This window comes from Harpia harpyja, chromosome 1 (assembly GCF_026419915.1).
Source record: "Harpia harpyja isolate bHarHar1 chromosome 1, bHarHar1 primary haplotype, whole genome shotgun sequence".
NCBI classification, from domain to species: domain Eukaryota; kingdom Metazoa; phylum Chordata; class Aves; order Accipitriformes; family Accipitridae; genus Harpia; species Harpia harpyja.
In genome coordinates, this window is record NC_068940.1 from 100,527,833 (window position 1) to 100,552,679 (window position 24,847).

Here is a 24,847-nt window from a genome sequence, read left to right on the forward strand (position 1 = left end):
TGAAACTGCCGCAAAATCCTAGCAAGAACAGTAAAAACATACATCTTGTTCCTTACTGCCCTCAGTTTATCTCTCTGTAATGACTAACAGTGGTGTGGGGACTTTGCACCACACTGAGCTGACTTAGACGTATTCCAGAGCTGAGAAATCTTCCTTAAAAATTCTCTGCCATCTTCTTTTCCTGTTCAGTTGTGCTCTTCAAACCCTAGATGTTATAGCAGGAAAAGTGCAGATGACCCTTAGGTTACCCGAGCCCAGACAGCTGAGATACCAGATTATACTCATCCCTTTGATTCCCTGCCAGAAACTTCCCACATTCAGCACAGGCCAAAAGCAATTTAACCCCAAACAACTAATTTCCCAGGAAACAGTCCCTGCTGCCTTCATCCACACCCCACCTATTCTTCAGGGTCTCACTACGCATCCAAACAGCAAAACAAAGTGCAGACAACAGGTAGTGTCTATCAGTTTATCCCAGCTCTACAGTGTGGCCGATGTGGGTGGCACAGCCCCAAATACACAGTGGCACAGATTTTACTGGGAGTATAAAACCTCGAGGGCTTCTGCCATGGTAGTTGCTAGCTCATACGAGAGCCCAAGCTACCATTCCTGGTTGGTTGTCCCCACCTTGCCTGCTCTGGGCAGGTACGCTTGCTCCAAGCGCTCCCTGGTTGTCCCCCAGGCCAGTGCAGCATCGTCCAACGACCTCTCTCTTCTCTGCCAAACACACCAGGTCTTATTTGCCTCATTTATTTGGCTTCACGCAGGGGAGTGTCTAACTAAAAGTGTTACGTGTAAATGTAATAATCCATTTGACACCAAGAAAAAAAGGAATCCATGAATAAATTTTCATTAAAACGTGACCCCACGGTTTGCTTTCTTAATTCCTCTGTGTATTTCCTTGCCTCCTTCTCTTTGCTCCTGACCAAATTACACTTGTTAGTGGCCATGGTGGAGAGAAAGAACATATAAAGTGGATTTTTCCTTTTCATTATTATTATCGTGGGCAGAGTACCGAAAGTTCAGTACAGACTGAATGAGATCTTTGTACATTAACAAGCAAATTTGCTGTGTATACAGCTCTGGATAAAGTTTTAATTATCTTTGTGTGCAATATTTCATGATCCCTTTTATGCTACTCTATAATTTCAGATGTGTCTGGCAAAGTATGACTGTGCTGAAGTCTAACTATCTGGCAGAGCCATGGCCATCACCCTGACTTCAGGCTTTTGAAAATCAAGGCGGATAAGACATGAAATCCAACATCCTACACACTTTGGTTACTGGTCCATGATTACTGGTTTTGGACTGGTCACAAGAGGGCACCATATTACAGAGCAGATGGAAACACTTCCAACACTTGCAAAGAACCATTAATAAATAATTGGACGCGATGCTGGGCAATAGACCTGGCAAGGAACGGCACCTGGAGGAGAACAGAGGCTCCCCACACCCAACTGCAAGGGAACCGCTATCGGAGGAGCAGTTTGCAATTATAAATACAATCCCATCGTCTTTAAACTAACTGATGAGGGAAAAATTAGTGTTAGCTAAGTAAATAGCTTTCCCTTAACATCTCAAATCAGTTTGCTTGCAGTGACTGGGCCAGCTCCTGTGGGGACCCCCATACCAAACCCCAGAAATGATTCCTGAATTTCTTATTTCACTTGTTCTTATTCCTATTCCTCTCTCCACCAAGGAACCAACCTCGTGCATCATTTACTGCCTTGTGTGATGTTGGTCTTGAATCAGCAGTGGTTTGCTGCTAAGAGGGCAGACATGCTGATGCAAGTGCTCAAGCAAAAGAGCCGATACGAACACCTGGTTTAAGTGCAGTGGATCAAAACTGGCTACACCAAAAGAATGACTGGTCCTTTCTTGAATCCTGGTCAACCTTTTGTCCAAAAATATCTTCTCAATGGGTTTTCAATGGCTTGACAACTTTCAGCAGATGGCATTCAAACCAAAGAATGCCCTTATTCAATGACTAGAACTTGACTTCTTCATATTTTTCTTTATTTTTTATCCTTACATAATTTCTTTGTTACTCAAGGCAATTCTTCTTTTTATCGTGCATTTCCATGCCTCTGTCATGGTCTTTATCCTTCCCTGGACCACGTCTATTCCCACTACAATCTATGTTTTTTGGATAGAGTAACCCAAACTCACTGTAGTGATCAAGGTGATAATGTCCCTCAAACTGGATAAAAACATGTTATTTTCAGTTATTTTCTCTCATGAATATAGTCCAATATTGTTTCCCCTAAAAAAGTTGATTGCAACAGAAAATTGATTATATGTTCTCAGTTTCCTGCCCTAGGAGAAGGAAAACAAATATAAAATCTGGAATTCTAATAAAATCTCTCCTGTTTTTCATACTTGTACTATTCTGGCTTCATAATTTAGCCATTCTGTGCCCATTAGAAAAAAAAATAGGGACTATTACAATTACTGGTATATAACCCTACTTATAAAAAGTATCTTCCTTTGTGAGGCATTAAAAATAGAAATAAATAGGGAATAAATGTTAAAGGTTAATTTGTTTTAAGGCCATATCTTATGCATGCTACTGAGTTTGGTATCAGCTAAATGTTTCAAGCCAAAAGGTAGCAGTAAACTCTCACAAATGCTGCCCCTGAAACTAAAACCTGGAAGAAGGAAAATAAGGAACACATGGAACAAATATATGTATGTATGCATATATTCTTGGTGGTATTTTAAAAAACGGGTTTAAGACATTTTTTATGTCACAGTTCACAGCCTGCCCTCCCACTAGGAAGGAGAATAAGGAAGTAAAAGACACCTCCAAATTATTAATAAGGGTCCTGGCTTATGCACAAGTCTTCCAAGAAATATGTCTTGTAAAACGAGCCAGTCCATCAACCGAAGCAATAATAAACAGCAGTGAAAACAGCTCCACGTGGCCCAGAGTATGTGCGTTAACCCCATGATGGTGCAGATGGGCCAGCTCAGCCCCCGCTGGCTCCGCTCTCTGCTGATGCTGCCAGCCGGGTGAGCAATCAGCGCCAGTTGCAGGAGCAGGTTTTGGGCTCTTGGTATGGGCTCTTGTCCACTAGGATATAGGAAAATTGACTGCTGAGCAGAGAATAAGTGTTTATTAGGGTGATAATAAATTAGACTACTGGAAAAATTTCTGGATGCTTTGTCCAGGCAGATTTGGTGGATTTTATGTGTTTGTCCAAGTCTTGCTGGTTCTTCTCAGACTGCCTGAAGGTACCACGGTATTCAGATATTACTACAGTGCACGCATGGCAAGGCCAACACTTCCAAGCAGCACCTGGGCTGACTTACTCTGCATAAATGACCATGCTGAACATATCTGCAATGAGCCCAAAGTCTCTTTGACTGCTGGATTTACTACCCCTGCAATGTACAGCTGATTTTTTACAAGGTCCAAGGCATGCCAAAATAACCATCATTTATCCAGTCGATCCAAAATTTTGCCCTTTATGGGGAAATTGCTTCTGAGCTGAAACTTTTTTCCTCTTCTTGGCTTGAGCTTTGAAATATCTCACTGTCTTTTTACTAAACTTTATTTACTTTTTTTCTATCCATGCTATTGTAATCTGCCTTCCCTGGAAACTGAAAAAGCTTTGAAGCTGATTATCCAGGTTTTGTGAATTATTACAAATCTTAAGCATTGACAAATCAGGCATAAGGCTTCAAAAGAACCTGATATTTTAAAAATACCTTTCCTAATGAAATTAAACATTGGATTCTTTTCATTTATCTTCCAAATATGTTTAGCTTTTGAAGGGCCATTTAGTTATAATTTTAATAATGTCTTTGAGTACTAAAAATTTTAAGATTTATTTCGTTCTTTTTTTGAATCAAAGTAACTATTTTTGTAAGTCACCTGTCCCCAGAAGCTGAGACTTTAAGTCAAGTAGCAAAATGAAAATTTGGCATCATACCCAGCTGGCAGTGTTGTGAAGGCAAACTCCCTGCCCAGCCATACACAAACCTGGTTACATGTTCAGCAATTTCTCTCCATCAAATGTTCTAGGGACTTGTTTCCCACTCTCCTTTTCCTTGCATTTTGTTTTCCTTCTTTCTTCTCTTCATACTTGTTTTCTTACCTTCAGTTCTTTTCCTGCTAAGCATGAGACTAGAAGTGGCTTTTAAAAGGTGTTATACTCTGATAATCAGGGATTGTTTCTCAGCGTGCATGGCCACTTCTGTCTCGGGGTCACTTACAGGACCACCTTATTTTCTATCAGAGATTATTCCTTGTTACTGGGAATGGAAAGAGATGTCAGCAAAGTAATCAGTTTTAAAACTCAGGAGCATGTGTATAGACCCAGTGCTGGTTTCACATAAAGCTGTAAGAGTCCTGCTAGGGACCTATATTGCATGATTTTATGGCATCGTGATCACTCAGTGTGGTATAATTCGGTACCAGGACCTATAGATTTTAACTCTAACACAGTGCAAAATCTTCTGGCTTTTCTTTGGGGTCAAACAAATAATATTACATGCATGCATGTGCCTTAAAGGGCCATGAAACTCAAATCATTTGAACACATTTGAGAAGCCAACCCTGATACTCCCATGTAATCCTTGCATGTAGTTCCCATCCCGTCCTCTCTAAAATGATATGTTAGAGATGGAAAACATTCAAGAAATGACAAAGACGGTCCAAGGTATTGATCTAAGGCCTATCAAGCAAAGCAACTAGGAGCAAGTTCCCAAGTAAGCAAAAGGAAACAGTTCCTCATGCAACAGGTCTTAGGCCAGCGAAACGAGTTGATGAAGGACATGGTGGGTGCAAGAGGCTCTGGAGGACACTTGGTAAGTGACTTGGAAGTGCAAAACTTATGGGGTTACTAAATAGAAAAACTACAAGAGGATCTGGTAATTCCCTGATCTAAAAAGCATGTGAAGTTTGCTGCCCTCTCACTCGGCCTTGTGCACACACATATTACCTCTCATAGAAACAGGATTTTGGGCTGGGCAAACATTTGGTCTCTTTCATTCTTAATTGAATTTTCACTGATGTGAGATTTGTATATCTACATTTTAAAGTATAATTATATTCCCTTGATCAATAATAATTATCTCATTCTAAATTTCTTTTAATGAATTATATAAGTCTGGTACTATTTCTTGTAAGAAAAAAAAAAAAAGTACCGCTTCTTATATGTTCAACAGCTTAATACAGTCAGGAGATCCAAACTCACCAGGGACTTTCTTTCTTAGATGAGTAAATCTGCCTGCTAAATTTTCAGCTACAAATATCTGACAAAAAGTTTAACCATCAGAAATACAGTATTTCCCATATCCAGATTATGAAATTATGGTATCTCAGCATATATTTATTTAATGTTCATTAAAAGGAACAAGTGGAAGAATACATACTGCTCTAATTAATCCTTGGTAAGCACTCAATGTTCAACAAGTGTCCAAGAGCAGTGGAGCAAGCTCAGGGAAAACTACTGAGTTAGGAAAATGTGCTTTGCACCAAGTAAAAATCTTCAAGAAGGAATCAAAGCTGGTCAGGGCAGTGTGAAAAATGGAAAATTGCCTTGGTTTAAAAAAAAAAAAAGGAAAAAGAAAAAGTAAGCAAGTTGCCTCCTACAGAATAGAGGGCACCTAAAGATGGAATGTGTCGAAAGACATAAACCTTTCTGGAAATCACTACTGAAGGTACCAGCAGTATGTAGTAATTGAGATCAGCTGCTTAATAAGAGGCCCAAACACCCTGAAGAGCTCTCCTTTCTCCATCATCCCTTTACAGTCCTCCCTTGAATGTGTTTCTTGGCCAGCATATCCTGCAATTATGCACCTCATTTCTTCCCTCTGTTTTTTCCTAGGTACTCATCTCCTAGGTGCTCCTTTCCCAAAACTTTTGCACCCTTGGACCAGCGTGATTGTTAGGAAAACCTTCAGCAAGTTCATGCAAACCCTCATTCTTGATCTTCCTTACGTGCAGTTCAAAACTGAGTCCCCCACCTATCTGCCCAGATTTTCTTAGCAGTGCTGGATCTAAATGAAATATATTTCTTACTCCCTCCCAAAGCAACCCTTCTCATGGTGAGACACTGCCAACCTCCTGGGCAAGCGAGAAGACCATCACCCTCTGTTGCGTCCAGCTTGCTCTGTCACCCAGGACTATGGCTTTCCTTGTTTCACTCCCTCCTCTTTCCTGTGTTATACTCCTCTGAAGAGGCAAAGGAAAAAAAAAAACACTCCAACTTTATTTTAGTACAAATTCAACCAGCCAGGCTGCAATTATGACCATCCTTTAAAAGGCTTATCAAAGATAATTTTTGTCACAGCAGTTCCCCCTTCCCCAGGGGCTGGGGACAGCTGGGAGCTCACCGTTACCTGCTTTGCAGGTGTCAACCAGTGAAGCACGTCCATCAGTGTTCCACTGTACCTCTAATTGTTCATCTGGATTTTTAACCAACACCCACTGAGAGAACACCTAATCCCTCTCCCAGTTAAACTCCTGTAAAACCAGTGCCTTTCCTTCAGCTCTGAGAGCAGCAGGTTTTGGTTTCAAACCACTTTGGACCAGATGAAAAAACCCAATCCTTTTTTAACTGGATTCAAACTGTTAAGCATGTAGGCAGAACTGCCGCATGCATGTCTTTTCTTCCAGCAGCAGAAACACTGCTGATGTGAGCCGCATCTTCAAAAGTCCCCCATGGATGCAGCTGCTCCCCGTGGCAGCATGCTGTTTCCTTCCCGTTTCCATTTCTGCTGTTCTCTTTTTTTTTTTAATCAAAAGGCTCTCCCCTGTGAACTGGGTGCAGTTGCAGTACATCTGCCTGGCTGGCAGCGTAAAAGGACCCAGCACTGAATTTAGCAGCTTTGCATTCACCACCAGCAATACAGAGCACAGACATGCTGCTGTGCACCTTGGTGTGACATAAAGCATGACTATGGGGAGGAGCAAAGAGGGCAGCTTCTACCTAATGCCCGTGGATTTCTGCCTCAAATCTGCAAACAAATACAGCACACAAAGGAGCCCAAGTGGTCCTAGTTTTCACACACTTGTTACAGATTCAAATTATTCCCCAAAGCCACTCCTTGCTAGCAGACACGGTCATGGCACAAGGCACCACCTCGCTTCTGAGTTACTTTGAGAGAAAAGCATTAATTTTAGTGGAGCTGGGCTTGAAAGGGAAATGGGGAATCTTTTTTTGCTAATGGCTATAAGAAGCATAGGAAACCAGCTTGCTGGTCCAACATGTGAGAGTGTGACCATCATGTTGCCTGTTGGGCAGAAGCCTACTTTTCCTGCTTTGTTTTAAAAATGAGTGGGAACCGAATTAGGCAGTTATGGGGAATAGGTGTGAGTAGAACTCAGACAAGAAGGAGAAGTGAAGTCCAAGGACATCCACCGCTTCCAGCCGTCTTTGATTTGCTAATTGTTCCCTTTGATATTACCCTAGCAATTGAATGTATTTTCCAGCTCTTCATGTTAGGCCATTAAGCCATTTCTCGGGCAACATCACAGTACTGATTTCCAGGCTCATTTTCACCCTTTCACCCTTTGCACAACTCCAGCTCCTGCTCCTCCTTGTACACTCCCAAGATCCTCCCCACTTGCCTGGACTTCCCCCCCCTCCCAGTAGCCTGTCCTCCCCGTGCAGCATCACGCTGCCAATGCCCTCCTCATCACTCTTTCCCTTTCATCTCCCTTCTCCCAGGTGACCTTCATGCCACTTGCCCTGTCCCGGCGCCGGACTCTTCACTCAACCTGGCAAGATGCAGAGACATAACAAATATAAAGCTATTGCATTGAGTGTCCGAGGCCATTTTTTACTGCATGTGGGTATTTAGATGTTCAGTAGCTAAAGCCATATTTAGGTACCTCAAGAGGACTTTTGACTCAGAGGCTCAACAGCAGTCAGTAACACACAAGGGAATGGTTGGAGTTCAGCAGGCTTTGGAGAAATTAGGTTACCTATGGAGGCTCCTAAATGTAGGGTTAGGCACATATGAAAATCTTAACCTCCTCAAGACATCAAACTACTCAAAAAACTCACAAACAAAACCCCTATTTGACCATTACAGCATTACTCCTGCTTTTCTAGGGTGCGATATTTTTCACAAACAGGACTCTTCTCCAGTATATTTCTCCCTCTAAATTCAGAAGTCGCTGTACAGGACAAAGGATGATTTTCTCAGTCTGACAGCAGAACATGTGCTCCACCAGTACCCCAGCACTGCAGAAGAGCTGGGCACTGAGGCGCTGCTAAAGCCAAGGTACAGAGCTCCTCCCCAGCTTGCTCCTGCAGACTATATTAATTTTTAAAAGAGCCAAATTGATTTCTCATTTCATTCTCTCTAGCAGTAATGAACAAAACAGCTACATGGCAGAAATGCTCTCCTCCGCGGCCTATTACAGTATGTTAAAAAGCCATTAATTCCCAGGTTTCCTGTCTTTAGTGAATAGGTTACTGTCACTACCGAACTTCAACAATTGCCCAGCAGCTGAAAGGCAGGAGCAGGGCAACTTCTCTTCAGTGCTCTCAGAGTACAGATAGGCAAAAATCTCTGAAGAAGATGATCCAGGATGGGGTCTAAAATCAAAATTATGGTTCAAATGGTTTAACGTTTTCCTCTCTTCTTTCTCACTGTGTCAGTCATGACAGACAGTGAGCCCTTTATCTATTCTGCTTTGGCAACATACGATGTCACTTCATGAAGGCATTTAGATTAAGAATAGTAATCAACCATCTCTAAAGCACATGGACATTTCCACTGACACCAACACTATCTAAAAGTTCAGTGTGTGCTTATTTAACTAGCATCCATGTCTTCATGAATCACAAGAGGGTTTCTGAAGGCCATCCCCAGCAAAACGTCCATGTGGGGTTGTGCAAGCAGCACTGCCACACGCTTCCATGAAGCACTAGCCCAGAAGAGCCTCCTGCAGTCCTTCCCCTGTCTTTTCCTCTGGTCCGCACAGCATTTTCCTTTAGTGCCATGTCTTTAGCTCAGTGTAAGGTCACCCTTACGGCTCCTCAGGGTTGTGGGGCTCTTTGCAATTGGAGCTGGAAGTTCCTGAAACCTTAAACACCACAAACTGATGTGCTGTGCTCCAGGTTACTTGCTGTGTGTCTCAGAAAATGTTTCAAGAACATTTGAAAAGCCAGAGTGCTCATGAAAATATTGTAGAAACAAGCTGCCATGAGGTAGGGTATGAGGTCTCGCACACAAGAATTGGGAGTGGGACAAGTTTTCTATGAACCATTAAGACCAGTATACCCATTCAGTCAAGCCTTTTTAACACATATTTAAACCACATTGAAATTAATTATCTAGCATCCCTGTTTAGCAAGGTGGGCAACAAAGCAAATACAGTAACCCAATTTTCTTTATGCCTTCACCAGACTTACACTAACAAAACCACCTGTGAGCAGTTTTTAGCTTACATTCATTTAACATAAGACAGGAACTGGGGTGAATGTGTGTCCCTCATCTGGCGGCACCTGGGTTCAAGGGTGCCTGCACAGAGGTGTAGCTCCTTCCTAACGCAGACCCCAAAGACACACAAGACTGCAAACCGCACTGCCCAAGGAAGACAACTTTGTTCCTCTGATGACAAACAGAAAGATGAGTTTTTCTTTCATGCCAACAGCCCAACCTCGCCAACGGAAAGAGTCCTGCTGCCTTACAATTCGAATGGTCACTCTTTTGGTCAATCTTTTGGCCCGTGCACAAGCAGTCCAGAGAAGCCTGCACTCCAGCTAACTGTGTTGTAGCTCTCTAGCAGGGCAATTTTAGTCTTAAGGGCTGTCAAAACAGCACCTTAATGCAAACTTTTTTCACAATGAAAAATATTAGCACTTACAAAGTTGTTAATATCTATGCAAAGCAAACTATAAATAATTCATTTATTCCCCATGCATCTGCATCATTTGAAATGCAATAGAAGAATAGACTTGGGGGCATTTGGGTTATCCAAGTATTGTTGATCCAAGCATTATTACTAAAGGTAAACTGAAATAAATTACCTCAGCTACTACCCGATGATTTTTTTTAGCGTGGTAAATAAAACTTATTAGTTCTAGGTCATTAAATTCAATATTAGACTTTAAAAGAACATAGAGATTCTATGATGTTATAAGTAAAACATGCAACAAAACGTATGTGCTTCAGTATTAAAGACAAAAGAATGACTCTATTATATTTAGATATTAGTTATTAGTGCATTTTTCAGAAGGACTTTTGAAATAAAAAACTAGCTGCCATTCTCAGACGCGAGCTAGGCATGAGATGGTTCTGGCTCTCACTGAGTGGCAGGTTTCCAAATAACTGAGCCATTTCTGAAAATGTCATTTAGAGCCTTTTGCTAATTTACCCACTATTCCTCTTCAGATAAGAATAAATACTATTTTGCCAGTGTTGCCCATGAAGCGAGTGGGCGGGGACCTCAGAGAGCAGGGCTTGATTTTCAGATATTTTTAAGTCAACTTCCTACGATCCCGAACGCATCCTTTGGTGTCCTGTGCTTCAATGCTCCTCACTGCTTGAATATATTGTGCTCTTCATTTCAACCTTTATTCTTCTCATGTGGCTACAACCTCTCTGCAAGGACTGTCTCACCATGTCTGGCCAGTGTCTAGCACAAAGAAGATGCGCTCCTATTTGGAGCCTTCAGTGATTAACACACAGCCAAAAATCCTGGCAACAGCTACTGCTACATACACTCTGTCTTCCAAGATGCCAACAGCAAGGCTGGAAAAACATCCTCCAAGAAGTAATTAATGACGCCACGTTGCATCCAATCAATTGCAATAACCACGAGCAGTATATTTTAGGCTGCTATTATGTTTTTCTAACTACAACAGCAGCCAAGTACTTTCGATGTGGGCAAAATGTATTTGCCATTAAGTACAAAGACAGAAGATAAGCCTAAGTCTCTGCAAGTGGTGTCTACGATTCAGTCTCGAATGCCTGCTTTGACGTTGGGCATGATGCTGCCTCCCCGTGAAAAAGGAGGAGTGCTTCTGAGATGTGAAGGGACAGGGAACTCAAAATGGGGGGTCAGATTCACGGCTGATAGCAATCACTGCAGCTCCACAGGGACACAAAGACAGCACTCATAACCTGACAGGCTTCTCAGGCCAGGTAATGACTATGAACTATTGTTTTCAGGACAAATCAGATGAGCGAGCTGCTCTTCAGCATGAAATGCTGGCACCCCTCTTTATCCTGGTTTTTGTCCACAATTATGGGAACATTGCAGCATCCCAGCGAGCTGTTCAGAAACCTGAGCTAAAATCCTGTGTGAGAGGAATTACAGGAAAAGCCTAGTAATTGTGAAGCCTAATTAGAAAGTAAAGTGGAGCTTGAGAGCGGACTTGCTAAGCAGTTAGAGAATAGACTAATGAGTGGGCCATCTGTCATCCGCAAGAGGGCTAACGAAAGGCCGGCACAGGACACTCCTGACGGTGTATGGAGGAGGATATGCAAACGAGGAAATGTCCAAATACAACATTTAAGATACACAGTACAAAATGAGCTGCTAATTGGAGTTCATATGCATGCTTAGCATATGGACAACATAATTACAGTTGTATAGTAAAGGGAAGTTCACAATAGAGGATGGTAATAGAACGGCACAGGGTGCGATGCACCAAGCGATGAGCAGAAGAGCGCAGGAGGAGGCACAGGATGGATGGGGCTGGAACAGAGACGCAGTTCGGATTCTTTGCACTTGGATTGCAGAGTAAGGGGGTGCCATTTGATCACCAACACAATCTCAAATTTCCTGTACTCCATTGCTATATACCTACTATACTATACCATATATACTATACTATACTATACCACTATATACTAAGTGGTCCTGAAAAGTGAAACCTTCACAATAAATCCAGCGCTTACTTACGCTACAGGGCAAATGTAAGCGACAGCAGTCCCTAGAAGTGGAACTAGAAGCAAACTCTGGAGCAGTCAGTTCTAGTCTATGAGTGCACTGCTCCCTTGCGGAGTGCTCTTAACTGAGTCAACAGCAATAGCTGGGGCAATAGAAGACACTGAAAGTAGCAGCTAATTAAACAAAATATTCTTTCCTCCCCCTAAATCACTGGATAAAAATGCAAACTGGAATTTGAAATCACAGGTAGCATCACAGAAATTCTAAGAGCTTCAAAGTTCCATCTTTGGCACATCTCTCACTAAAGTAAAATTAATTGCAATTCCAATAAAAAAGATGCAAACATACCCACAAAAGCCTGTAATCTTTGCACTGGAAGTATGGTTATGCCAGCTTTGAGACTGCTGTTATTTTTTTTTTTCCCCTAGCTCCTTTGAAATCAATGGAATGACAGAGCTATTGATCATAAATACGTTATTTTTCACTTGCCCACTGCAAATCAAGAAAATCCTTAAAACATCAGCTCATCCCATCAATTTCAGTGAGATTTCAGCACATTTTTAAGTGTCATCCTGAACAGAAATACTTTTCTTTTTTTTTTTTTTTTTTTAGTTTTTATTTTAACATTTGCTCTAAGACTCTCTCAAGTCAAAGGAAAGACCTTACTCCATCAGAGGGCTTGAATCAGCCCCTCTCTTACTGGGAAGAACACAGAAATTTTCCTGACTGAACTATTTTGGAAGCAAATCCCTCACGTGATTCAAATACTCCTAAACATGCAATATGCTTCATCTTTGGCGAGCCTACTGAACTCCCATCTTCTGCAATAATGAAGATGGAAAGGAAGGAAATAGAGCGTTGAAGAGTCAAGAGGACTGAATTTTGCAGCTCTCTGAATGACCATGATATTTTGCTATATAATTGACAGGAGAAGAAGGGGAAGTAGGATAGACAACAGCTACCTGTATTTTAACAGTTGTGTGGATTCCCCACAAAACTTCAACTCATTTGGGGAGTTGACATGCAATTTTAAACATGCAATTTTTCAATATGCAATTTTTCTTCTAAGGCATTCCAGCACACTAGTTATGCTAAGTTTTATTAGTTTGGCTTAGGCATTTTCAGAGTCTTTCATTTGCATTTTAAAAACTGAGAATGAGAGACCAATAAGAATGTGTGCTTGGCAATCAGGGTATTAGTCCTTCATCTTGCTTATCAGGGACCTTAATCAAGATTTCACCACTTAGCCAGCTAGAGAAAGCTGTGAAAAGCAACTATAATGCAGAAAAGTAATTAACGTTGTAAAATGGCTTTGGGTCCTTGGATGAATGACATTGCAGATTAGCGTCTTGCCCTTAAATGTGAAGTGACCCTTGGGTAAATCTACAGAATATCTATGGGCTTCATAAAATTTCTCTAGACATATTAAAACCAGTATCAATGGTATTAGTAGCACAGCAACAGAACAAGTCCTTCTAAATTATCTATGCATGTTTGCACAATACTACTTTGTGCTTTGTCCTTTACAGAAACAATATTTTAGTAATGTCCGATCAGGCAAGACTGATGTTAAGTTGTGCTGGAGTCAGTGAGAGTACACAGAGTAGGGAGATGGAGTTTAAAACATGTCAAGATTGGAGTCTTAATAAAAGTGTATAAGGCAACAGTATGTAATCATAATTGGAAAAACATGGGAAATACTGTTTTTTCACAGAAGACTGCAGTTTTGTGGAAAATATGCCTTACAGCCATGTAAAGCTATACTCATCAGAGAGGGGATGTTATACATAGCTCCATGAAAATACTTCATTCTCTGTTCCTGCAAAAGTTTATTTAATTCATTATCATTCCCTTATATTCTAGCAAATAAAGAAAATGGCAGTAAAGGTCTCCATAAAACACTTCTTCCTTCATTAGGGCCATTAGGGATATCAGTGCCAAAAAAAGAATGCTAGTCAAATAATGCTGAACTGCAATGCAGCTAATATTTCCATTATCTTTATTCCTAGAGAGTGGTTATGGGGAGCACCATTGCCCCAGATTGTACAACCTGAAAAAGAGCTCCTGCCCATCGGCAGGTGTGTTTGTGAAGGTGAGTATCGTCTGCAATTGCTTTCCCCTGTAGTTGAATTGGTGGGAGAAGTCAGAGACAGCTGTGCTGAGGGCAGCTGGGGAACGTGTTAATTCAACACTACGCTTTAACACTCTCTCTTTTCATTACAGGTATTAAAATGGTTCCCAATGGCCATAACAGACAAAGAAAGCCAAACACGAGGAAGGATTTGATCCAGTTCCGCATTAAATTCAAAAGAAAAACTAATAACTTCAGTGATAATAGGAGTTGGACTGGAACCTACACAAATGGCATACCACAAATCATTTTACTTTCGCCAAAGCTTGTTCAGACTGCAGCAATTTCCAGTGAGAGCTGGAATCTACATCCCTCCAAACAGCTCTACTCCAGCAAATACTACATGCATTAATTCAAGTATTATTTGGTTTTCCCCCAACTAGAATATAAAAGGCAGCAGAGGATAAAAAGAGCACATGGCTTGTGTGCAAGCACCACCCCAGCTGCCGCTGGACGACTGTTTGCCTGTTGCTTAGCAGTGCTTCACCTCTCTGCTGGAAAAAAATGTTTTGATGAGGGAATATAAACCTGAAGTTTTGTTTATGGTAAAATAATGACTGTGACAGCGCTCCAACCACTTCTTCCAACCATGTGCTACATCACCTACTGAATGCTGGAAGCATTTTGGGAGAAAGGCTGCAGTTTTCAATGCCTACTAGAGAGCCTTAAGTAAAAAAATATAATAACAGAGCAGTGCTGTTTGCATATTTATCAGGAGGAAAGCTGGAATAGGAATTTGAGGATTGAATTTTTGGGCATGGTTCTGGGCAATCAGCTCTAGCTGCCCTTGCTTGAGCAGGGAGTTGGACAAGATGATCTCTAAGGTCCCTTCCAATCCCAACCACTCCTTGATTCTGTAATTTCAGGAGCAAAATAAAAAACAGGAGGCATAAAGAAGAAAATAAAAAAGAGATGCCCAGAGAGTGAGGAAGCAAAGCAAAGACACTGCGACACGTTCATGCCTCACTCACCAGCTATCCATTTAGCCTCTGGGTCATGAATTTTGAAATCATCACTGAAGAGATCTTCCACTGTTATCTTCTTCTTCTGAGACAAGCTGTTATCTTCAACTGTAAAACATTTGAAAGCAAACTGCCATTACTTCAACTTTGAAAGGTATCTGAAAGTACAGCAACTGTGAATAAGGCCAAGTCATATCTCATTCAGAAACGGTCCACATTAAGCTTTCTGTCACACATAAGCCCCTTCCCGTTGTCAGTGTTATAAGGACCATCTAGTGGTTCACAAACAGAAACCTCCTGGTTATATATGCCTGGACTCAGCAACTACAAAAAGACCAAGATATGGTCCAAACTGCACATTTTTGGACATAACCTGATAAAACCAAATTTTAAATGTCATGACCCATAGATGTCATAGGGCTACATAATGCTGACTATTCCAAAGAATATTAAAGCTACTTAATACTAAGACTATTCTGAAATCATTAGTTAAATTTTTAAAAAGTAATTAAAAGTGGCCAAGTTTTTATAGCTTATATTTTTATTTCCTTAAAAACTGTCACATGGAACCACAGTTAGAGAGGTATTTAGCCTTATAAGGGCTCATACAGATTACTTCAGGAATTCACAAGAGATTTTCCATGGGAAACAGACACTTGGCTGCAGAAATATTTTTGAAAACTCTGAGAGTCATAACCCTAAATCCTTAGGTGTTACGTAGCTGGCCCATACTAATTTTCATTTTTAGTGAAAGGATATATGGTTTCATTTGCAAACATGGAAATCTGGACAGCTTTTACATTGAAGAACCAGACTGCCAGTTTAAGATGCTGTGAGATCAACTTCTAATAAACAGTGTCCTTGATTTAGTTCATTCTTCCTAACTCTACCCCGTAGCACTCTGCTTTCTCCACAAAGAAGTACTCACTGTACATCTTCCTCTGCTGTCCTTCATACAGTCCTCTCCACATTTCTCGTGATTCAGAGATTGCCAACAGATTTCTGATGCAAAGCGCAATCTGAAGAAAATGCAGAACTGATTTCTTTCTGCTTATACACTATTGTTACAAGGAAATCTGTCTCATCTAGGATGTCAACAAGACCAAACATGCATGAGTCCAACTGAATAAAGCCAAGGCACAAATTTAACCTCTTGAAGTTTGCTGCAGATAGCATCTTCTCCTGAGCCAAAACTATACCTTCTCATTTCTATCACCACCTCTCTGCTATGTAACAATTCTCATAAACACAACACAGATGGTCCTGGGCCTGTAACCAAAGTGTTTGTGTTGAACCAATGGATTCTCGGGCCTTACGGGTGAAGAGTATATATATTACATCACAGAACTCTAGAGTGGGTACTTAGTTAATATGAAAAAGGACTTTAATTTTCTCAAAGCTGAAATTTTTAGAGAAAAAATAAACCCAACAATTTTGATTAATCTATTCCTCCTTTTCTTTTTTTCCCCCAACAGTAATTTTTTTTTGTTATGACAAGCAGTCACCTTCTATGAATAATTTGTTTTCAACATTTAAATTTTGCTGAAAAAATATTTTCATGGAAACCTTTCAGTCAGCTTTAAACACATTTGCTCTTTAAAGGAACACGAGGCCACATTCTGAGTATTTCCACAGCAGGAATGTGTGCTTCAGCATCTCCCCTCACTACAACATCCTCATACCTGAGGTATATTGGTATCATGCAGCCTTAGCTATCTTTAACATTGTTTAGTACTAAACTTCTTACACTGAACACACTCATGATTAGAAACAGCAGAATTAGACTCTCTGAAGCCATTTATTAGAGGAAAAAAGTCTTTACTACACTATATTGAAGCCCCTGAGCTACCTGAGACCACTGAAAATTACCTATTGTCGTGGTTTAACCCCAGCCAGCAACTAAACACCACGCAGCCGCTCACTCACTCCCCCCCACCCAGTGGGATGGGGGAGAAAATCGGGAAAAAGAAGCAAAACCCGTGGGTTGAGATAAGAACGGTTTAATAGAACAGAAAAGAAGAAACTAATAATGATAATGATAACACTAATAAAATGACAACAGCAATAATGAAAGGATTGGAATGTACAAATGATGCGCAGTGCAACTGCTCACCACCCGCCGACCGACACCCAGCCAGTCCCCGAGCGGCGATTCCCCGCCCCCACTTCCCCGTTCCTATACTGGATGGGACGTCCCATGGTATGGAATACCCCATTGGCCAGTTTGGGTCAGGTGCCCTGGCTGTGTCCTGTGCCAACTTCTTGTGCCCCTCCAGCCTTCTTGCTGGCTGGGCATGAGAAGCTGAAAAATCCTTGACATTAGTCTAAACACTACTGAGCAACAACTGAAAACATCAGTGTTATCAACATTCTTTGCATACTGAACTCAAAACATAGCACTGTACCAGCTACTAGGAAGACAGTTAACTCTATCCCAGCTGAAACCAGGACACCTATGAACAATGTTTTGTTCCACTAAAAGGTGTTTCAATACAAACTATCATTTTTACCAAATTAAATTATAGTATTCAATTTTCATATTTTTTCCAAGTCTGACTGAGGTTTCAATCACACTGCTCAATGTGGCTTCCAAATACCAAGACACATTAATACAAGTCCTCAGCCAAACCCCTCTGTGTGACAGCATTACGCCAAGTTCTTTTGCATAATTTTATTTATTACAATGGAAAAGACAGGTCAGAGGAACTCCAGGAAACTGTTCCAGTTTAGTTCCCACCATGGTGCAAAGCCCTAGCACTGGGTACCCGGGGAGATCAGGCAGTGCAGAGCAGGAGGTCAGAGCCCACATACAGCCCTGGGCTTACAGCTGTTTCAGGTGCCACTTCCCAAATGCCACCCTGAGGAACACGGACACACTCTTCCCCACCATGAGGGCATAAGGACAAGCAAGCCTCTGTGCTGGAGATTTGGGAAGGGGCAGGGTGGGAAGCCCTTCTCATTCCCTCTTTCTGTGGAGGATGGAGACAGCCCCACCTCTGTACCTTCACAGCACTTCAAATTCTTCATAAGGCAGAGCAGGAAGAGGGAGAGGTAGCAACTGAAGCATGCACACCCAGGAGCATCCCTACGGCACGTTGCTGAGATTCCCTTACTGTCTCCTGCAATGGGCTGTAATACCTGTATTAGGTCCTATAATGGGCCATGGACAACATTAATCTCAGCCATACAGCTGGGGAGAAAACAAACAACTAAATAATCAATCAACCAATGATTTTTCAGTAAAAAATTCAGATTTACTGACCTCTTATCTAACACATAGGTAAGTCAGAGCGCTCATTAAGAATGACTACTCAATTCCTCTGGCCCCAACGGAGACATTTATGGAGGAAGAAATGGAATTGCAGGATCTCAGGCAGCCCACCCTATCCTGAGCAGCAGTCTCTCAGCATGCCTTAGAGTGTCTCAGCCAGCTGGTGGACACAAGTTGTGTTCACACCCAGCTGCAGAGACCTTGAGGCCTCCTTGGGTTTATGGAAGGAGAGGATCAAGCACGTGCCACCACCTTTTTTGCACTCCTGTCCCCTGCCCCCAGCAGACCCAGATGGCAGCTGCCAGCCAGGGCCTGACAGCACAGCAGCACGGCAGCAGTGCAGGTGGCACAAGGACCTGTGATTTGAGTGCCAAGTCAGAAACCCACCGTTCAGACAGCAAAATCACGTGCTGAGAGAACCAAGTGAAAACCATGTCCGTTTTATTTTTGATTCAATGTTAAAGGCATGACGGGAACCCTGTCTTGGTTCATCTGTCATCATTTGGGGTCATCTGTCTGCACCTCATCCTTGAAGTCAGTGCACCCAAAAGGACACGGGCTGAACTGATAAAACCCTACTCTCCAGAACACAAACAGGACAAAGCTCCTCCAGAAACCCAGAAAACTCAAAGAGAAAAGGGCTATGAGCTGACCACCCTGCCTGTTTTGCCTCTGCAGTACCAATCCTGTCTTTCAAGCTTCCTTTCAACTCCAGCAAAGCTCAGAGGCTGCTTGATGGGTCAGAAGGTTTCAGTCACCTTTGGGTGCCCACTTTTCTTTCCATCATCCCTGGGGCTCAGCTGAAGGTCAGTGTCAGGTGCTTTTCTCACGCACCTCCTGGGCTATTGCACATTACAAGCATGTGGGTGAGTGCGTGTCTGTGAATGTCCACCTCTCGGTGGCCAGCAAGCCAGGAGCTTCCTTCCCACCTCAGCATGTCTGCTCAATCCCTGGGCAGACCTAATGTCTCTTTTACCAGAAATGACCTCTCTGTACCCAAAAGGCAGTGGCCAGACAAGGCAAACAGGCAGCCTGTCTCCCTTCTGTAAAATCCCACTTTTTTTAATGGCATATAATACACATTTATATGTAACAACTGCGAACAAACAAATTACATTCCTGCACAGCTGGTGACAGGATATTTCCTTGCTCTTCCTGACTAGCAAAAGTCATACAAAGCTTTCTAGGCAATGTATTTTGCTGTCTGACAGCATGCTGTGAATTAATGCTATGCAATGACTACCTCGTACCATCTCTGGAAAATGTTTCCTATGAATTTTGTAAAAATTTTAATATGGAGTTGGGTGTACTTTCTTTTTTTTCAGCTAAAGGTCAGATTTGAAAGGAGCAAACTTGATGTATATCTCCTGAAAGCTTAAGGTATCGGGAACAGATGTGCCAAAAGTCCTTGTTTGCCTCCATTTCCAGAGAGGACTAGAAAGCAGCCTCTTCCTAAGCAAAATGTCTAATGAAATTTGGGGAAGGTTTTCTTTAATTAAACTTTCTGTAGGATTGGGTCTTGTCTTCAGCTTTGATGTGTGTGTTTGTGTGTGCATGCACACATGCATATCTATAAACTTTGGCATGTCTTTATACAAATACACAAACAACAGTGCTAGGATGGGACCCATACTGGTGCCATATGTAGCGACAAGTGAGCAACCGCCAATTAGGAAAGGCTCAGTCCCACACTTTTATCATTTGTATAAATAGCTTCACATTTTTCAAAGGTGGGTGGAGTGGCAGGACTCACACACACATGAAATCAGAGTCCCTCAGCGTAGGCAATTGTGTGCATGTGGTGTACTAAAGTGTAATTAAATGCAAATTTCACCAGTTACTGCTTCTTTTGAGAATGTTGTTCTAGAATACCAAAGGATATACAAATCATAGAAATGTTGAAATTTTATTAGGATTTTATAAAATAAGACCTAAGTGTTAGCTAGCAATAAAGCATTGCTACTGTTATTACGATGTCTGCTGAATGCAAAGAGCACTGTTCCCAGTTTATGAGCTAATCTTAAAGGAGGGTGAATGACCTGCCTCTGGGAAACCCAGAGGAGTAGGGATTTCAGCCTTTCTGCAGCTGAATCCAGAGTTAAAACCTACTTTAAAGGTTTGGGCTGATTTGCAAAAGAATCTTGAAGAGATATATAAATCCCCCTTTTCCTCAGTTATTAAATAGCTTAATCATTATCTGTTCTGCTAAGCAAACTTTCCCCATTCCCCACTCTACCACTCACTGTTGGTTTTGCAGGAGACTGCCCAGGAGACTACCATGGCTTTCACAGTATTGGGAAACACCACCATCATAATGCAAGTTATGGGTCCAGTTAACCACTTTTCTTTGTCTGAACACTGACTACAAGACTGCATGCTGCACTCTATCCCATATATGTCCCAAATTACTCTCTGTGGGCATTGCAGGATGTTCAGCACTGGGTTTAGAGCATCTCTGCATTGCATGCCTTGGTATTGCACTGCAAAACAGGCCTTCAAACCTACAGCAAAATACTTAGAGAAGAATGGTTTCCCAGGCAGGGAGAGGGCCAAGACCAACAGGAACAAGTAAGGCATTCAGAGGTAAAATGCAAAAGGTTATTTGTACTAGTATGAGAGTGTCAAGCTGGACTCCAACATTATCATCAGAAGGAAGACTTAAAAATATTTGAAGCATTCTCAAGTATTGTGCTCTGCCCATGCCAGACTGTATCACCCACTTGAGACATTTCCAGTGAAGAGGGTTTTCTTGTTTGTTGGGGTTTTTTTGTTTTGTTTTCTGATTCTACCCTCACATTTCTCAGCAGCTCCCCATGAACATCCACAAAGCTGCTTCACCTCCTTCCTTTGCTGTCCTCCTGCCCCTTCCTCACCTCTTGTTCAAATATCCATCACTTATTTATGTTTGGCTACCAAAGGATAAACATTTCTTCTTCCAGTGAACTATTTTATGGCAGGAAAATGCAGCCTCTGCTTCTCCTTTTGGACAGGCTCCTCCACCTTTCCCACTCCTACCTTGCTGGGATGTGCTATCCCCAGTTGGGATTAGCAATGTCATGCTTTTTAGGTTTGTCAAACCAGCCTCAATGTCTCATTTAGCACTGGCTGGTGGGAAACACCTGTGAAATGAGCCTCCTGTTACCCTGTGCCATACCCCACCCTCATAACAAGCTCCAGGGCCAGTGGCCCAAAAGAAGACTGAATTCAGCTGCTGCCAAGCCACAGCAGCAACCTAAGCTATCTATTTTACCCTTGGCAGAGTCTCACCATGAAACAGTTTGGATCCATAATAAAAACAGAAGCAGCACTGAGCTCAGAGGTTTTGTATTTGCATGTAGGATACAGCTCTGAAACACCAGCAGGGGAAAAAACAACCCAAACCCAGTTTACCAGCAAATCAGGTAATTAGAAATCTCAAAAAGCATGAATAGAAGCTTTAGCATAGCAAATGACTTTGCATATTCTTAAGTTTTAAGCACAGAGACTCTCTCAATGGTGTTATTTGGAGTTGTTGCTAAGTACATACCAATAACTGTGATTCATGTGTATACATGTGTATGCATATCCCAAACAAAAAATGTCTTTGTGTATGCATATACAAATATAAACACACAAATACACTGTGAATTTTATTTATAACTGAATGTAGGTATTACACATTCCCACTTCATACTACAAAAAATACAATGTCATCATAATAACCCATATTTACTTGTGTCTTCCTATATTAGAGAACGTTAACTATAGGATCTCAATGCTCATTACACCTTTTCTGTCTAGGCATTTGCCTGGACAACAGCACTTCAGTATCTATTGTCATAACAGTCATTACTGGATTTTATGGGTGATTTTCTTGATGGAGAAGTGGGAGTAGGGTTCAGAAGTCCCAAATGAGGTCTATAGTGGAGCCCAGAATTGAAACCAGAGCTGCTAAATCTTCACCAGATATCATTCTGACCATCCTTACAAAGAAATCATTATTACAGGTAGTCTTGTAAAAGGAAAGACTTGTGACTTTAACTGTATTTAGGACTGTACAGGTATGTTTATGCTTCTCCCCATGTATCATCTATATGGAATCCTGCTCTTCGACGGAAGTGGCACCCATGGTCTCCTCTATGCAGTGTGAGCCACTGACAGCTGCTTGAAGCCCCAGGGTATGGGTTTACGAATCTAGGCTTCAGTGTGCATTTTTGAAATTCTGGGACTGCACTTCTGTAAATAGAAGGCAACATTTCCATACCTAATAGGTGAGGGATGATATTTTTCATTGCAAGTAAGTGGTGCCTGATATGAGTATGGTCCACAGACCATGCCCCAAAACGTCTCAGGGATGAACCGCACTGTCCAAAGGTGTTAAATCTGAACACTAGCAAAAGTAATTTAAAAAATTATCCTTAATTAAGTTTAACCTTAATTAATTTAATTACTTAATTACTCTGGCATGACCACGTGCTACTTACACTTACACTGAAAACTTCAGGATAGCATAAAATAAACTGAACACGGCATGACGATAAATAACCAAAAGGATAACATAGTGATTGTCTGTTTCCGTCATTTTCATATTAACTCAGTGCAGTCCTGTATTTCTTGATTTATCACTGTCTCCAGTCTACCATACAGCAGGACTGTGGGATAAGAATTGTGTCAGGGAAGATGGCCCAGATCTGCTGAACTGCATGTCAGTTCACACGCTACGAGCTAGAAATTTCTGCCACACAACTTCCATCTCATTTTTCCACTTCACCATCCTGTGCCCTTCCATTTCCTATGGTTTCATTTTTCCCTTGCCTCCATTATCCTCCTCAGCTCTGTGCTTTCTGTCTTGCTGTCGCCCAGAATCACTCGCATGTACTCATCCAAGAAGGAGCCTCTTTTCTTCTCCTCTACGTCCCTCTACAGGGGACCTTCTGCCTTCTCCTGTGTTTTGAGCTCCTCACCCTTTCTGACACTGAATTCTCTTTTCTATGTCTTGTCTCTCATTTGTTTATCTTTTCGTATTCAGATCACAATCTTCTCAGAGCTGCAAAAGCGCATTATTTCTGCTCCATAAGTAGGCATGGAAATTTACAGGGCTGTATAAATATGTAATAATCAATAATCATAATGATACCACATTAAAATTCAAGCCTACAACTTCAGCAGCTACTGTAAGAGAAGTAATTTACAGAGGTTACGTGCACAGAACTTTGCTGAAACTTGGTAAGGGGATTAACTTAAAGAATCCCTTATTGGGAAGTTACTAACGTGGTTAAGCGCTACCTGGCACATAGTTATCTGGAATAGCTTTGTAAAGCTGAAACACTATGGTCTGATCTAAAAATCAATCCAGCTGAACGGGATGGGAGTCAGATGCCTAAGCATCGGTGCCCAATGCCATTTTAGACGGTCTAGGATAAGCCATCCAACCGGCAGCTGATGCTCCATGTGGGCATGATCTTTAGGAATTCCTGTGTCTTAACCAACTGCTCTATATAGATGTGTCTCATACCCTGGCACATGTAAAACGACACTCCCCACCTATGTTTAGGCAACCAAGTTTCACCATTGTACCTTCAGCTCAGCAGCCCTGATCTTTAAATCGAACTGTGAAAGTCTAAAACAATCTACCTAAAAATGGCCTTGAACTCAGCATCACATCAAGCTAAAGAACAGGAAGGATGATTCTTTTGATGTTAACTTTGCAGTCAGCTTGCAATCCCTTTCCCCTTGGAAGTGTAAAATTACAGAAGAAAAACAGAATGGAAGTGAGTTAAAGGTTATAAATACCTGGAGTCAGGAGTATAACAGAGGTGACAATCAGGGAGCAGATAACGAGAATAACAAGTAAGGCAATTGCAATTCCTTTCCAGTTTCTTTGTGGAGGATTACTCCCCACCAGCTCCTAGAAACATCAAAGGAAAAAGAACATTTAGAACAGGCACTTAGACAAGGAAACAAACAGCAGAATCCAAACAGCAATGTATTTCCACAGAACCACACCATGCACCCTGCAACCATGGTGGGTGAAGCCTGTAAACCAAATACAATTCATGCTATTATAATACGTTGCGGTATTAACTAAATTCATTCCAAGTCAGATTATGCAATGAATAAATGCAATGCACCCATAGGATGCTCGGTAGTGTAACCCACACTTCCCACCGCCTTCTCGCATACAGGCACCAGCCACCCACACCAGCACTCATCCAAACTCACTTATCAAAAGCCAATTTCCAACAACCCTCATTAAGTCTGGCAATAAAGAGCTTTACAGTAACTTTCAAGAGACTTTTATAATAGGATGCCAGAGAAGAATACAGGAAGATGATAAATAATTCACAGGGGCATGTATGGAGATAAAGATCAATAAGGATATCCCCATGGTGAACTTTTCTGCCTTCCCAGAAAACATCACATTCCCTCAGCCCACCTCGCATGCATTTCTAGGTTGGTAGGTCTAAGGACATGAAGACAGGATTCACATCTAACATACAGATTAAATTTAATCACATCCTTAAAACTTTAGAATAAAAGCTCCATCACTATTCACTGATTAGGTTTGACTTCACTGTGGTTGTACCATATGTTCTGTCTATGATGTATACAGCACCCCTGCTCTCGAGACTGAGGTTTTTATG

General features: G+C 41.6%; 1 protein-coding gene across 5 annotated transcripts in view; it reads right to left on the minus strand.

Annotated features, from left to right (window-relative positions):
* The window catches only part of DPP6 (dipeptidyl peptidase like 6), a 577,844-nt gene that overhangs the window by 158,283 nt on the left and 394,714 nt on the right, over window positions 1-24,847 (minus strand). For all 5 annotated transcript variants that reach the window (XM_052806934.1, XM_052806950.1, XM_052806924.1 and 2 more), the window contains exons 2-3: window positions 23,997-24,111; window positions 14,963-15,061 (exon numbers count right to left, since the gene is read on the minus strand). In XM_052806934.1, coding sequence (XP_052662894.1) covers window positions 14,963-15,061; window positions 23,997-24,111 — 214 coding nt within the window. The remainder of the gene's footprint in view (window positions 1-14,962; window positions 15,062-23,996; window positions 24,112-24,847) is intronic.